A 15,669-nucleotide genomic window follows, 5' to 3' on the forward strand; every position below is an offset into this window, starting at 1 on the left:
AAAAGGTGAAAACAAGTTACCTGTGTTTAGCACAGAAGAGGTAAAACAGTTTATTTTGCCCAGGAATCCAAAGCTGCCAGTGACCATGACAATCTTCAGTACCTTAGAGAAACAGCTCCATTCCCAAGGACAACTAGACCTCACCTTTGCCCTATCCTGCTCCTGTGCATACATCAAAGGCACCAGAGGATTCAGCAGAGCCATCCAACCCACACTACTAAGCACCTTAACTTCACACCGTTGACAAGAGCATACCTTGTCATACCTCATACAACATACCTCAACTAAGCGTTCTAAATGATGGATCAACCAATGCCAACTAGGCAGCAAACGGAGTAATGTAGTGTGCTTAGAGTCACAGTGGCAGCTACTATGCCATTCCTAGAGTAGATGCTGGCGATCTACAGAATTTTGCATATGGAATAAGCATGGGAAAAGATACTTGGTCCTCTTGTCACTATGCCTACTACTGCTGGAACCATGTTGTCTGCACCACTATCCCATCTCATCTCTCAGCAATACCACTTGTCCAAGCATTGTCTTGACCTGCTTAAACAAAGAGGTTGTAGACTAAAGCACGCACCTCCCGCTCCAGTACTCTATTCTCTGGTGAGCTTCATCCTTCCAGTTTGGAGATCACTGACTATTTAGCAAGGCATACTTAGAATCACCTAGACCTTCAAGGAAGTTCTAGAAAGGTCTTGGAAGAGACCATCCAGATCACCAAGTCCAACCTTCAACCCAAAATTTTGACAAGCTTTTGACAAATCACAAAGCTTGCAGTACTTGTCATGAGATAATAGTGGCACCTGATAATGCCATTTTCCAATACCAGCTAACAAAACAGACTTTTCCAAAACTTATAATTTGATCCCAAATCCCATCATTTCTACTAGTTTGTATATTGCAGATTTACAGTACAGACAAACATAAAATCAAAACAACACACTGAGGGAACAATTTATTATGTGAAAGTTATCAAAATGCTGAGCTTGTTCTCAGGATTTTATGTCCCATCACTCACACAGGATGAGCAAACAGTATTTTAATAATAAATAACACCACAGCACTCTGTTCACTCAAATTCTTGTAAATGATTTAACACAGATGTGCACAACCTGAATCAATTTTCATGTGTTGATCTGAGATACTGACTGCTTGGGTTTTAATGCAAGACAGAGTGCACAATGAATATAAATCCATCATCTCAAGAAAACAATTTACATTTAATTTTAGCTTGTCTCCTACATATAGAAGTAAAATACTATAGCTGAAGAAAGAAAAAAATACCACTAATAGCTTATTTCATGCATACAATATCCTGTCTAGAAGGAGAATGCATCAGAAATACCTTCGTAGAAAACAAAGTGCCTGAAATTTACTTACAGTTTCTGGAATATACATCACCATGCTCAAAGTCACATTAAAAAAAAGCAAAATATTTATGGGACATTCATCATCACAATCCAAGAACTAATAAATACCATGTAAAAATATCAGCCAGCACGTAACAGATAGTAATTTTAAATAATGCATAATTAAGTTGTGTTCCTTTCTGCAAGGTAACATTTGAAGGTCAAAAGTTTAAGTGGCTTTAAAAAGGAATTAATTTAACAGGAATTTTGATACACAGCTATAAGTTTCTAAGATATTGGCTGTATAATTCTGGCTGTATTAGTATTAAAAAGTAAATACCAGTAGAGGTTTCCTGTATACTTTCTTGAAGACACTTACAGGCAATTGTAAGAAATACATTTCTAAACAAAATGAACCTTTTATCTGATACATCGTAACTTTCCTATGGACATCAAAATTATACAAGTACTACCTTGAGTTTTCTTCAGTTTGGACAATGAGGCAAAATAATTTCAAACTTGACTGTCATCCAGCCCTTCAGACTGGTCCCAAACACAGCTACATACAGCCACAAGAAGCAAAAAGATGTTTTTTTCTTGTTTGTTCTGCATGCAAAAAAAATCACAGACCAATGAAGTTCATCTCTAAAGAATTAGAATAGAAGAATAGAAAAACAGAATTCTTTAGAATTCTATTAAACCTTGTTCAAGTGCCCTGAAATCAAGACAAAATGTCAAATGGATGTTTTTAGAATAACATATCCGACCCATAGAAAACTGCTTATTTACAACTCCACCTGAATCAGTTAGTGTGACACAGCACTACATCAGATAATCAACTTAAAGATACTGATATTCATTAAATACTGTCTTTTAAAATTCATCAAGCATCGGGAAAATAAATTAAGTTGTCCTGCTACATGCCATCATCCACTAAATCTATGCTTGCCCTAAAACTTTATTTTTGTCCTTCACTAATGGGAAGGATGTTTGCCAAGCATAAACCACAGATGAACAGATAATATATTGTCTTCTCAAATCCTCAGTTGGAATGCTTCAGTAACTTTGGTGCATGTTGTTTTTCAAGAGAAGAGCAAAAACTTCAGCTAGCAATTTGGCTGATGCTTCATCTCTGGTTTTGTACAGAGTTTAAAATAATGGATATTTGAAGTAGAACTGCCCTGTGAGAATGCTGAAAGAACCAGGCTTTTTCAGTCTAGTACAGAGGAGGTAAACAAGTTATCTAACAGCAGCACAAAACTGTTGGAAGGGCAGTAACAAAGCTCAAAATTGCAAACTGTTCCTGATATCAGCAGACAGTATAACAAGGGGCAATGATCACAACTGAAGCTTAGGTGGTTCAGGATGGATATGAGAAACAATTCCTTTGCTAGGAGGTAGTGCAGCACTGGAAGAGGTTGACTGCAGAAGTTGCAAATCCTTTTTTGGGAGATATTGTTCACAACATAGCTAAAGAAAGCCTTGCTGGATGGATTCTGTCTCAGCAAGATTCCTGCACCAATTCAGAGGCTGGACTAGGTCCCCTCAGAGTTCACTTCCACGCAATTCTGTCACTACTTTAGGTCACAAAAAGTAAAAATATAAATAAAATAAAATCAAGAAAGCAGCTACATACTACTATATGTAGAGCATTGTATTTAACTAGAGATAGTAAGTATCAATGGAATAAATGTCAAATGGTTTAAAATGCTTTCAAAATAAAAATTCATATTGCACAAACAAAAAAGGTCAACACCATCCCTCCATTGTTTCCAGATTTTAACTCAAGGCTATACTGCCAAAAGTTAATAATTAACAACGTTACTTACAAATATTAAGCCTGTTTCATCCGTAAACAAAAACTGATGTGGTAAAAACTATTAAGAATCACAGAATAATTTGGGTTGGAAGGGAGCTTAAAACTGCCATGGGCAGGGACACTTCCCACTACGCAAGTTGCTCAGGTTTTCACAATGACAGTGTGACTCACTTTGCCCTTTGCTGTCTATACCATTTCGTTATGCAACAGTCCTGTCTTATTACTTGTTACCTTGACAGGAAATGATTGATTACAACATGCAGTAAATAGCATGGTCTTTGGACAATCATAACTCAGTGGGTTGTTCTCTTCAGCTATAATCTCATCACTCCTTACACAATGATTCATTTTTGTGCCTCTCTTCGGCTGTAATCTAAGAGAAGAAGGTTCATTCCATCACATAATTCTTAATTGTTATTTCTCATTCTACAGTTCCCTTAACTAGGAAAACACTACACCCTGTTGACCATCACCAATTATTCAGTTATTTTCCTTAGAGTAGCATTTATTTTTAGAAGGGTTGCTTCTTCAGAAGACAACCGTCGTTTTGGTTCACTTGACATTCTTGCCCAAACTTCAAGGACTTCCCCCCCCCCCCCCCCCACTGACAATACTAGAATTTTACAATAATGCATTTCCACGTACAGACTACCTGGTTATCTTCACTAAAACTTACAGTCTTATGCTTACCCCATCAAACTAGATTTGCAGACCAATAAATTTAGTGGAAACACATGCAATAACTTCAGTGAGCTTTAGAAACAACGTAATCAAGTAATCTAATTAACCAGGTAATCCTTACCTGATAGCTAGCTTTAGTATGAGATTATTACATAGGAACTACATTATTTGTGTTCTTTAAACTAAGTGTTTTACTGTGGTGGTGCCTCAATTACAAAACCGGAAGCCCTTGAGTCTGAATTGGGACTGCAAAAACTAGAAGAGACCAAATCCCAAGAGCTAAAAGCTCTTAATCCAGCTGCCAATCAACATTTCCACCTCTTGAATTTATGATTCATCTGATTAAATAAATGTTCCCAAAACGTTTTCTTCTTTTTAAAGGGCTCCTTCTGTGCACATGGACAGGCTAGCAGATCACAGGTATACTTTACACACTCATTCAGTACAATCGATCTGTTCTGTTATTATCTTCTTCCCTTTTAAGTATGAGACTAAGTGGTTACTCTCACTACAGAAAAGTGGAACAAATTCCAGATTAGCACTGAAGGACACAAGAATGCAGATGACAGTGTTTCCAGTTGACCAATCCTGGCTTCTGTAAGCAGAAGCAGATTTTTCCACTTCATAAATGTAAGGTTTAGTTAAGCTTATACTGCTATAACACCTAACTCCTAGAGCCACTTGCTCTGTATCACATTTTCTCTCTACCCCGTGGTCACAGCACCCCATGGGAGCTGTTATGGCCAAGCTGTTCATATTTTGATCCAGTGAACCCTAAGGAAGGTCATCACTTAATCAGTTTCATGCTGAATTTCATAAATAATCTCAGACTTTATTCTTTTATCCAGGAGACTGAACACATCTTATATAGTAATTTGGGAACTACTACAACACTCTTGTATCAAATCATTATCTGGAAAAAAAAAAACAGAAAGTCCCTGATGCCTTCAAAGTATTGTTCCCTGCATTTCATCAGCCACACTACATGAACATGCCTCCTTAATTTCTCAGCATGTGAGAAGGACAATGTTCAACCTTAATTTGTCACATTTGACACAGCTCATTGTTCTCAGCTTCCAAAACAAGTCAGCACCAGTCTGATGTGGGAGTTGTGGGAGTATAAAAAATTGATCAAATTGTTAACTGGATCTTGTTTTGGCTAAAAACCAAAACATCCATTCTATTGGCCAACCAAAAACAGATAATTTCACCCAGAACCTAAATTTGCCCAGGAGAGCTGAAAAAGTTCAAGAAAACACTTGGAATTGTAGGAAGAAATAGGAAAAAAGAAATCATATATTTCAGTCAATATATCAAAATTTATACCACTGTGCAGGAGCAAGCCACAGACAAACATATGCCATAAAAACAGAGTAATATTAAATTAGGTTAATGTCCTTCTGTACTACTGACCATCTGTAGTTTTAACTGCACATTAAATTAAAAATCACAATAGCTCTTCATTATGAACTTAAATTTTATTACTGAGTCCTATATTCGGCAATTTTTCTTCTTATTCGAAGCAAGGAAACATCTGCTACTTCCATTACAGACTATTCCTTTTCTAGGAATACTGACTAGAATTCAAAGTCAAGTGACATAGATGCTAAATGTGTCTAAATTTCAAATGTACTTCAGGTAACACCAGAATACTGAGATCCTCTCTCACTCCTAACAGGGCAAGTCTTTTGTGCACAGACAGAATTAACCAATGCACTTCATAACTAAGATATACTGGACTCACTAAAAGGTCTCCTGGAAATGCTCTAATTTTACTACGCACACACAAAATAAAAAGTTAGTCAAAACAGGAAAGCATGCCACATTAGGGTCCAAAGTTAATTTGGATAACTAAGTCTAAAGGAATAGAAAATTTTAAGTTTGTTCGGTTTTTGTTTTTTTAATTTTCACAGCACTTATTTAAGTAAAAATACTAATATTCTAAATTAAAAATATATGTGAAAATTCAAAACTCTGTTAAAATGTTTTCTATACCTTCCTTGAATAAGAAAGTATGCAGCACAAGTATGGAACAAAAGAGGGGAATCAAGAATCACATTATTTTATTTATATTGTTACAAACAGTTCCCCATAGGTGGCCAGGCAATTCCATCTCATTGATCTGCATAGCTTTTTTTTTTTTTTTTTTTTAAATGTAACCTTGTTTTCTTTCATATTACTTGAACAGTGAAAAGAAATAAAAACAAGACAACCAGCATTTTTTCAAAAAGAAACCCATTCTATCAAGAAGATTCTTAAAGTATTCTGCTCCTGTTTTCTTCCAGTTTTTCCAGAATATGCTAATTAAAAAAAGCTTTCTTGAATTCAGAGATAAATCTCCTGCTGGCATGACATGCAATGTTGTAAATAGACCACCTTTCAATGTAGTTAAGCAATCTAAGATGACTGTCATGGACAAGCAAGGCTCTGATCCCACCTCATTCAGCAACATCTCCAAGTAGCCATTCCCTGCTAACATTAGGGCTGACACTTGCCTACTGCTTCAGCAAGCTTCTTCAGCTTATTAAACCAGCAAAAATAAATCCAAACACTATCTAATCGATTAAAAAAAAAGAAAAACACAAGTAGATCTCCAACAGCTCAAGCTATAGTTTCACAACAATCTAAGCTAAACTAACTCCTGGCTGGCATAGAATCTTACCTCCCTCAGGCCGCATGTTCCCACTCTCTCTTTTGTGCCAGCTTCAACATTCATCAGATTCTGTACAGAACCACTCCAGCAAGCTGAATCAGCAGAAAGTCATCCACCAAAGAGACGAAAAACAGCTTTCTGCTGGGCCAGTGCACTGGAACAGGTTGGTGCAGGTCCTAGCGAACACAAGAACTCCAAGCTCAGCCTCCACAGCCACCAAAGTAATCAGCCCAGGCTGCCACAAAAGCACACTGGGGACTTTGGTCACCAGCAGGTCGGACAAGTAGCAGAGCTTGTCACCCCACAGAAAGCAGAACTGCAGATCCAAGGTAGTCCTGACTCTTCTGGCAGCAAGCTGCTAGATTAGTCTGCTTCACCCTCTTGTGTCCAGAGTAGCACAATTACGACTAAATTCCTGGGTAAATATCCCTTCATTCAATGGCATCCTGTATTCTGGTCCTTCAGTAAAGCACTGCTAATTTCATGTCTGAGTGTTTTACGAGTCTGAAGCATTTCCGAACTTTTACCTTTCAACTAACTGCCTCTTGCTTTGCATACAAGCCTTGTTTGTGCAGGGCAAAGGTGAGCAACTGCCCCTACTCTCATGCATACACTGAACCTACCAGAAATTTGAGTTGCACATAATCACCATTAGTTTAACAGATTGAAACTCTTAAATTGACAGTCAGCTAAGATGCATCAACTCCTTTCGAGCTCTGTATAAACACTCAGTAAGTTATTCAGTGCTGGACTACGCTAACATTTTGTTATTGCAACTGCTGATAACACACACAAAAAAAAAAATTTCAAGAGGCTTGTAGATAAAGGTACAAGAAACCATCAAACAAGGGAAGGACAACAAACTCATCCACCTAACAAGATATTCCTCGTGGATACCTTAAGAACACTGCTGGCAGGCTTTGTGTCTGCTTTCCAGCGCAGAGTCTTTAGAACAGATGGAAGGGAGGAGCAACAGCCACAGCAGAACATTCATCATTTACACATTCTTTACACAAGTCAGGTAGACAGTGTCTGGCTGCTTTCAGAGAGGGATGTCAGGACAAAATAATAATGAAAATTTAAATACTAAGGAAGTGTTATTTACTACTCATCAGTAGCATTGCACCCAAGAGAAACTCTAGGGACAAGCTTTGTTTCACAACAAGAAAACAAAGATTATCTACGCATATACATAAACTACAGAAAGAAATGTTTTCCACCAATAAGAGTCACCAAAAGAACCTTTAAAGAACAGACACCAAAACTAGCAGCTCATGTTTTGCTACTGAAGTAGTACAGGAACCAACACTGGTTTTGCACTCTGCCCTCGACAAGACGAAATCCTGCACGTGTGCCAAGCCACAGTGGCAGCTGCTAATCCAGCACCTGCCCAGGAATGCACTCACACAGCTGGGCTGTGGGGAGCCACAGGACAAGCATGTTGTGAGTTTTTCTCTGCAGCAAGATCCCTCAAATTGCTGTGTTTTTCTCATCTACAAGGGAATGTTCCTGCTGCTCAAATGGATGCAAAACCACACGAATTGCAGAAGTTATTAAAGCATTAAGGTTCTATGATAATTACTAAATGCCACTATATTTGGAATCCAATTTGAAATATGAAGAGTAGCTGGTAATTGTCCTGGAAACAACCCGTATGAAAAAAATTTGTGGAGGAAATTTTTGCAGAGAAGAAGAATAAGGCCACATTTACCAACTTAGTGATCATGGAAAATGTGATACAGGCATTGCTTGTCAATTAACAATGAGAACTGAATTAAAGAATTAACTTAACTGCTGACAGGGCCCACTGAATTTCACCACATCAAATAAAAGCTTATTTCAGTCACCAAGTCACTATCAAGTTTGCTCCCAATCTCCTGTCTCCACTCTTTCTTGTACACACTTGTTCTTACCTCCGTTGTCCAAGGCTTGCCACCCTTACCTAAACAGAAATAGTTACATGTGGACAACTTGTAAATCTAGACGCTCCTCCACCCTGGGATTTACAAGATGAATTAGTCACACATTTTATCTCAGGATATGTTAAATATCTGGATGTGTTTGGTGGGCAACACACGTGTACGTTACCATTAGGTTGGAGGAGCAATCTTTCAGAGCACACTTCACCACCCTCAGAGCACATGCTTTCGGTTGACACAAGGCAAGGTACAGATGTGCCCCTACCGAATTCATTTTGGGTGAAACCGACTGGGTCAGCACTCTTCAGCAGAGCCGCTAACGCGAACCAACCCATCACAGGAATCCAGTCCCACCAACCAGGCGAGGGCTGGTGTGACTGAGGGGACACCAGGTCCTCAGCATCAATTGTTCAGCGTGGAACATCCCGGCCGTCCTCTCGCAACCCACAGCCGGGAGCCCCTGCGTCCCTCCAGCAGAGGCTCCGGCTGCTCGGCCTGGCAGTCGCCACACGGCCGACGGCTCAGCCCAGCGCCTCGTCTTGCCCAGACCCTCGCTCGCCCCTCACCTGCTGCCGAGCCCAGGGCCCGGCGGTGCCTCCTGCCGAGCTCCCGCAGCTCCTCCTCGTCCTCCTCCAGCCTCCAGGCTTCGGCCATCGGCGAGGGGGCGCGGCCGACGCCGCTCAAAGGCCGGGGGCTACCATAGCCGGCCGGGGGCCCTCCCGCCCCTTCCCAGTACGGTGAGGGAGGCCGGCGCCTTCCCCCAGCGCGGCCGCTCGTCCCCGAGCCCGTCCCCGCCGGGCCTGCCTCGCACCTGCGCCCTGCCCGCGAGCTGTCGCGCTCCTGCCGGCGGGGCGAGCGGAGGCGAGGAGGAGGCCGGCTGCCGAGGAGAAGGAGGCGGCGGCGAGAGGAGGAAAGGCAGCGGAGACGCCGGCTGCCCTTCCTGCCCATCCGCGGCTCGGCGTCAGCAGGAAGCCCCACGGCCGCCTGGCACCAACACAAAAGGGGGCGGAGGAGACGGCGAGGGGAGGAACCTGCGGCCGCCGGCGGGCAGCGCCGCGCCGGGCACCTCGCGGCTACAGCGGGCCGGGATCGCGCCGGGCGGGCCTGCGTGGGTCTCGAGCGGCACCACGATACACCGTGAGGGGAACGCGGTCGCGGTCTTCCTTCCATTTAAAAGCCAAGCGTAAGAAGGCAAAAAGGCTGCTTACTGCGAGGGACCTGGCAAGCCGGGAACTCCAGCAGCTCGTGGAGGTGCAGGTGTCATCGTGGCAGGGCTCCTGCATCCTGCAAGATGCAGGGTGCAGTCGGGGCAGGTGTCCTGCTCCATCCTGAGAAGACCTGGACAGGAAGAGAAGCACAGGAGATGTTAAAAAAAAAAAAAAAAAAAAAAAAAAAGACGGGTAAAAAATGCAGCCTAATCCTGCAGATCTGGGCTGCGGGAGGTCCATCACCTAACAGCTGTGTAAAGGAAGGCATTCAAACAATGGCCAGCTCCAACTCATGACCTGGAGATTTTGGTTTTTTTTTTTTGGTATGAGGTTCTCAAAGGGCTCTCTCAAACCTCTTAAGAAGTCATCTTATGGATGCACTTGAAACCATAAAGTGCACACTTCCAGTACTAAAGTGATATGCATCATCTGGCTGCACTTCAGGTTGGACACTTTGAAGTCAGTTACAGTTTCAGCTTAATTTTTTTTTTTTTTTTTTTTTTTTAAGGGCCACACTCGCTTGTATGTAGAAGCAAAATAACATTGTTCCTTCTTGTAATACAAGTTACCATAAAACCAGTTCATACATCTCTTTACAAGTGACTCCACAGTGAACCTTACTGAGGAAAGAGCATTTGAGGAAGTAAAATTCAGCTTCAGAGCAGGTGGATAATGGACAGTAAAAAAAAGAAGTACGTGACAGTACATTAGAGCAGGAAGAGAAAACACTAAGTAATCCCAATGTTGAGCAATATCTGTGTTTACTCAGTAAGCACCATAGACTCTGTGCACTGAATGAAGTACTGTGCAGGAAGAAAAAAATTATAACACATAAATACAAAAGATGGACTATGCATTTCTTTCTGTTCCAGTCCTAGAGCCTTAAGAGTTCTTACCTTTCTGCCCCCGCCCCCCCACCCTGAGCATTTAGTGTTCAAGGGACATAATAGTACTAAGCACATGCTATAAAAGGACCTAAGGCTAGTCATAAAACTGAATGTACAGTAGGAGTGCATTACAGACAAGTCAAACCTGTCACCACAAGTATGTGTTCTCAAAAGCCACATGCTTCAGATGAGCTCTGCATGGGAGGAGTAGGTGTTGGCTAAAAGACCTCACAAATTCCAATGCCGGATCAATACCTTGCATTTGATCCAGTCTGAGTAGGTAATTCCTCTATGGTGCACTTCTTTCACAGACGCTCTAAAGAGGTTCACCAGAAGGCCTTTCCTCTGAGAAAACAAAAAAGCAGTTCCAACACAGAAATGTGTGAGGAACACCAGAAGGGAGTAAAGTCACTGGAATGTGTGTGAGACAAAAATCTCACGTAAAACAAACAGGATGTGTTGATTGCACTCTGCTCTCTGCTGTAGAGCAATAACGCTACACCTCTGTTCAGTGCCTTAATATCACTACCCATAAAGTAATAAAGAGCAATAAAACCAGAGAGCCAGATCTGCATCACACAGTCAAAGTAAGGTTTCTAGAGATGAATCTCCACAGAGAAACATGGTGTAGCAGTATAACGTGATAGAAAGCATAGCAGTAATAGCAGGTAGCAAAGTCCTAGGCTGCAGCAAGTGAGGACAAGCCCAAGTGCAGCAGACATGGACACAGAAGCAAAGGAAAAAAAGCTGCTTACCCTTGGAAAGCCTCAGGTACACAGCAGTCTCCAGTGAGATTCCCTTGCCTCCACTGCCAGACCTTAAATGAGGTCTGGGAAGGGGTGGATGCTAGTTCCAACTCTCTGCTCACTTAGGTGCATTGCATACATCTGAGCTCCCCTAGGTTGGCCCTGCTCAATCACCGCTTCAGGCCATGACTTAGCATTTTCACTACACGTAACAACAACGGGGAGCCTAAAATTATATAGAACACAAATATGAACACTGTGGAAAAGGAGTAATGAATGAATTAAGGACAGGGAGGACTGTTTCTAATATGCCCAAAACACAATTTTAAAAGCCCAGAGGAAGTTTTATTTACAAATAAAAGCCCTGTACTTCGATTACGCAGAACAATGAGGTCTCTTAAGTGCCAGCTTGGCCATACACCAAGCTCTGCCACTGGGCAATGGCAGCAAGCACTGAAGTTCCTGCTCAGAGCTAGAGGTGATCAAGAGATGCCTGGAACTGACGCAGAACAGATTTCACCAGAATGGAAGAGATCAGACTGTGATACAACTCACAGGTGGATACAAGATTCAGGTAGCAATAACCAACATACTACCAGAATCTACTGGAAACAGTTTCCCAACCAGTAATGCTGGATACAAGTAAAAATTATCAGTATTTGAATAAAATAGAAATACAAAGCAGCATTGCATAAAAACCTTGCATCAGGATTTTTTTTTTTTTTCCTTCTTACTGCAATAAAGCCCCATGTGATAATGTATGTTACCTCCCAAAGGAGGTAGCCTACCACTAGGTAGAACTCTTCAGGACATGTTGTCCATTCACACTGCCTTTGTGCAAATGCCACAAGTATTCAAAGCTTCCAGGCACTTTATTTTTTTTTTTTTTTTTTGCTTTAAATGCCTGTAGAACAAGTGTGTGTGGGAAAATACACAGGTATGTTGAGGATAGTACACTTTCATCCTCTTTACTTCACAGCAAAATCTGCTAATACACAAAGACTAAGGGCACAGATGGAGAACTTTGTTTCTTACAAGGAATTATTTTCTAGTGAGCACTTGTCCAGCTACACTCATTCATACTGTGAGTGTTAGCTGTTCCTCACATCCATTGATGTTGGTGTTCTCAGTTGATCAACAGCTTTAGCATTGCTCTGTCAAAGCAGCATTTCATCAGCACCTTGATACTCGATAAAGCTGTACAAATAATGGAACTTAATTGGGAAGACAAGCTTGCAGGAGATGAATGGGGCTCTGACAGAGCACTCCTGAGTAGTTTCACCTGAGCAGACCTGGTGACACTTCTGACACAGCCCCATACCTGTGTAATTATTTTCTAGGAGGATTTTCTAGGAGAACCTTTCAGGTAAGGATTTTCTAGGAGGAGTATTTTCTAGCTGTACTTTTGGGGTTTTAGACAAGCAGCAAAGCCAGTTGTTGAAATAACAATAACAGCTGGAGTTGCTGGCTGATCTAATAATAGCTTAGTCCAGACAGAGTAATTTGTGATAATTTGGCTCAGATGGGAACACAAGAAAAAGTTGAGCTGGGTTCCCACACCCAGGGGAAGAAGGAAATAGGGGTGGGGACTGAACTTAACAGTTTCAAACACAGCAAAAACAAAAGTCATGCAAGAAATTAAATGCAATAGAAATTAAAAATAGAAAAAAACCAAAAAAAAACAAAAGAGGAAGAAAAAGTAAATAAAGAAGAAAACTCCAGAAGTTAAAAAAACAAAAGAGGAGAGCACATCACCACGTGTTCTGCACTGAACTCCTGTATGAAGTACAATATCCTTGTGTCTTAGAAGCAGGATGAAAAAATATACACTCTTGTACTGCAGTGAGAATCTGTGCTGTGTGTATACGCGTAGGAATAAAAAGACTTTTGTGCATTTCATAGCTATACTTCTCCTAGAAAAGAAATCTTATTGTCTCAAAGTCTGTAACTAAGCTGTTAGAATCTGGAAATTTCTCACTGAGATTCTACTTTGCCATATGTACTAATGCTGTAATGTGCATACTTGGAATTTCACAATGGAACAGCAGAAGGAAGCAACTGGGTAAATGAGTCTTTGTATTCTCTGCAGAACGTTTACAATTAGTTGTCTTAATAGTTATTATTTTTTAAGTATTTTGTTCTGATTTGCATCCTTGAAATTGCTGCTTTGTGTCCCACTGCAAATAGACATTGTTTTTCAACAAAAAAAAAATATCAGCTCCATGGAGCTGCTTAATTTGCTTAATTGAAGCTGCCTACATAGCCTCAGTGTCTATTCAGGTTCTGCAAAGCAGCCGAAGCCTGCAATGAATCTATCAGTGTTTGGCAGAGGTACAGAAACCTCAGACCACAAAAGAATGTAGACGAGATTTTTTTTTTTTAATAAATGTAAGGGATGAAAAGAAGAGTTAGCAAAAGAGAAAATGTAGCCTTGAGACACAACATAATTTTTGTTCTGAGTAAAAATAACAAGGATCTTGCTCAATAGAGGAGCAACACTGGCAATATAGCCAGTATAGTAAATCGACTCTGTGGAGAGTCAAGATCTGGTAATTTGACCTCCATTTGCGTCCATCTGGTCCAATGGATTCTCAGGTATCTGGAGAATGACATATCAGGAGCCCGCAGGCTTCCTGAAAGATCTCCCAATATGTGTGGGCTCCTTTGTGCTGTTACAACTACTTGTGGTTCCATCATACCAGCACGATGAGAGTCCAAACATGGATGATTCTGTGATATAAACTAAGATTTATTTTCTTGAATAAAAACCTGAGAGAAACACTGCGAAGTCTCCTCTACAGAAAACCAAGGATTCTGAGATAGGTATAAGAAAAAAAAAAAAGATTTCTGCATGAAAGGAGCAAATCTAATAATTGCAAATGATCAGAAACCATGGTGTAATTAACAAAATAAATAAAACAGCTGGCCAAATACACAAAAACTATTCAGAAGTTGTTAGAGTTGCCAGTTTTTGAATTAATTCCACTAATATTTTTTATTACTTCTGCTGTATTTCGATTTGGACAAGAAGTACCCTTTACTTTCCTATTTTTTTAATTAGGAAACATCTTGTAGTACAGTAACATGATGAAAAATGCAGCAGAGAGAGCAGAGTAGCAACGTCCTAAGCTTCAGTAAGCAAGAATTTAGCTCAAAAGCAACAGCCATAGGCACAGATGCAAAAAACAAAAGCAAAAAAGTCGCTTAGCTTCAGGAGGCCACAAATACACAATAATCTCCAGCAAAAAAACCCTTACATCCTCTGCCAACCCTTAAATGAGGCCTCAGAAGGGGTGGACCCTGCCTCCACCCCTTCTATTCACTCACGAACATGGCATGCACCTGAGCTCCACTGGGTTGGCCCTGCCTTCCCTCCAGCTGCTCAATCACAGGTTCAAGCTGTGACTCAGCATTTCTGATACACATCACCAGTGTTTCTTCTCTTATATTACTAGTGAAATCTAATTATACCACCTCTGTGATTAAAGAGATAGAGGAAAAGTAGAAAGAACTGAGAAAATAAGGGAAAAGAGCTGTTTGAGAGGTGAATTTTTCCTAGAAAGAGAGGCCAAGGCCAAATGCATTTGTAGTTTATGCTTTCAAATATGATTGTTTATTCTATAACCAAATTTTATTAGTAGAGAGTGTTGATGTTGTACTAAGCATCCTGGCAACAGCATGATGTAAGATGTATTATCACACTGGACACATGTGAGTCCAATACCTAAAAATACAGAAAACAAGCCCCAGAATAAGAGTCCAGCTTTTCTGCTGCAGTTTGCATTTCAGTGAGAGGAGCTGCTAAGGGAAAAAACTTATGGAAGTTTGCAAGAGAGTCCTAAAGAATTTTCAAAAGGAAAAATTGGGTCACTAATTTGTCCACTATAGTAAATACAGAAATTTCCCTTAGTACTGAAATTGGTTACTGTAGTGGAAATGCTGCAAGAGCCTGAACCTGTGACTGAACACCAGGTGGGAAGGTAGGGCCATCAACACAGCTCATTCTTATCAGAACTGTTCATAAAAGCACATTAATATTTAGTAATAGAATAATTCCATAATTAAATAATTGTATCATAATCACTGATTTGTGAGTTGAGTGCCAAGAAGTTTAATATTCATGAGGTTGTAAACCTAGTTACCTTGATGTGTGTTTGCTAATGGGAAAACATTTTTCTAATGTGTAAATTTTTAAAAAATTAGATTCTCACAAATAGAATACCACAGGTTTACAACTTAAATATATATATTTTACCTATTACAGACAGCTTTCAATCATACATTCAACAACTTGCAGCTTCTTACAACAAGTTCTTTTAAATAAGAGCTGAGGAGTGGAAAAACAGTTAGATAGCTTTAACTGAGTACTTGGCTAGGCCCCCTGACAGAATGTTGGATGAC

The 15,669-nt window shown here is 40.5% G+C and overlaps 1 protein-coding gene across 6 annotated transcripts in view; it reads right to left on the reverse strand.

Annotated features, from left to right (window-relative positions):
• SH3D19 (SH3 domain containing 19) overlaps positions 1–9,446 on the reverse strand; it is a 75,814-nt gene extending 66,368 nt beyond the window's left edge. For 2 of the 6 annotated variants that reach the window (XM_085222199.1, XM_085222198.1), the window contains exon 1: positions 8,994–9,446. In XM_085222199.1, coding sequence (XP_085078325.1) covers positions 8,994–9,375 — 382 coding nt within the window. In that variant the 5' untranslated portion in view covers positions 9,376–9,446. Of the gene's footprint in view, positions 1–6,517; positions 6,549–8,993 lie in introns of those variants that run through there. The other 4 variants (XM_085222205.1, XM_085222200.1, XM_085222204.1 and 1 more) reach the window with 4 other exon arrangements.
• Positions 9,447–15,669: the final 6,223 nt, after the last annotated feature.

This window comes from Meleagris gallopavo, chromosome 4 (genome assembly GCF_905368555.1).
Source record: "Meleagris gallopavo chromosome 4, MGAL_WU_HG_1.1, whole genome shotgun sequence".
Taxonomy (NCBI): domain Eukaryota; kingdom Metazoa; phylum Chordata; class Aves; order Galliformes; family Phasianidae; genus Meleagris; species Meleagris gallopavo.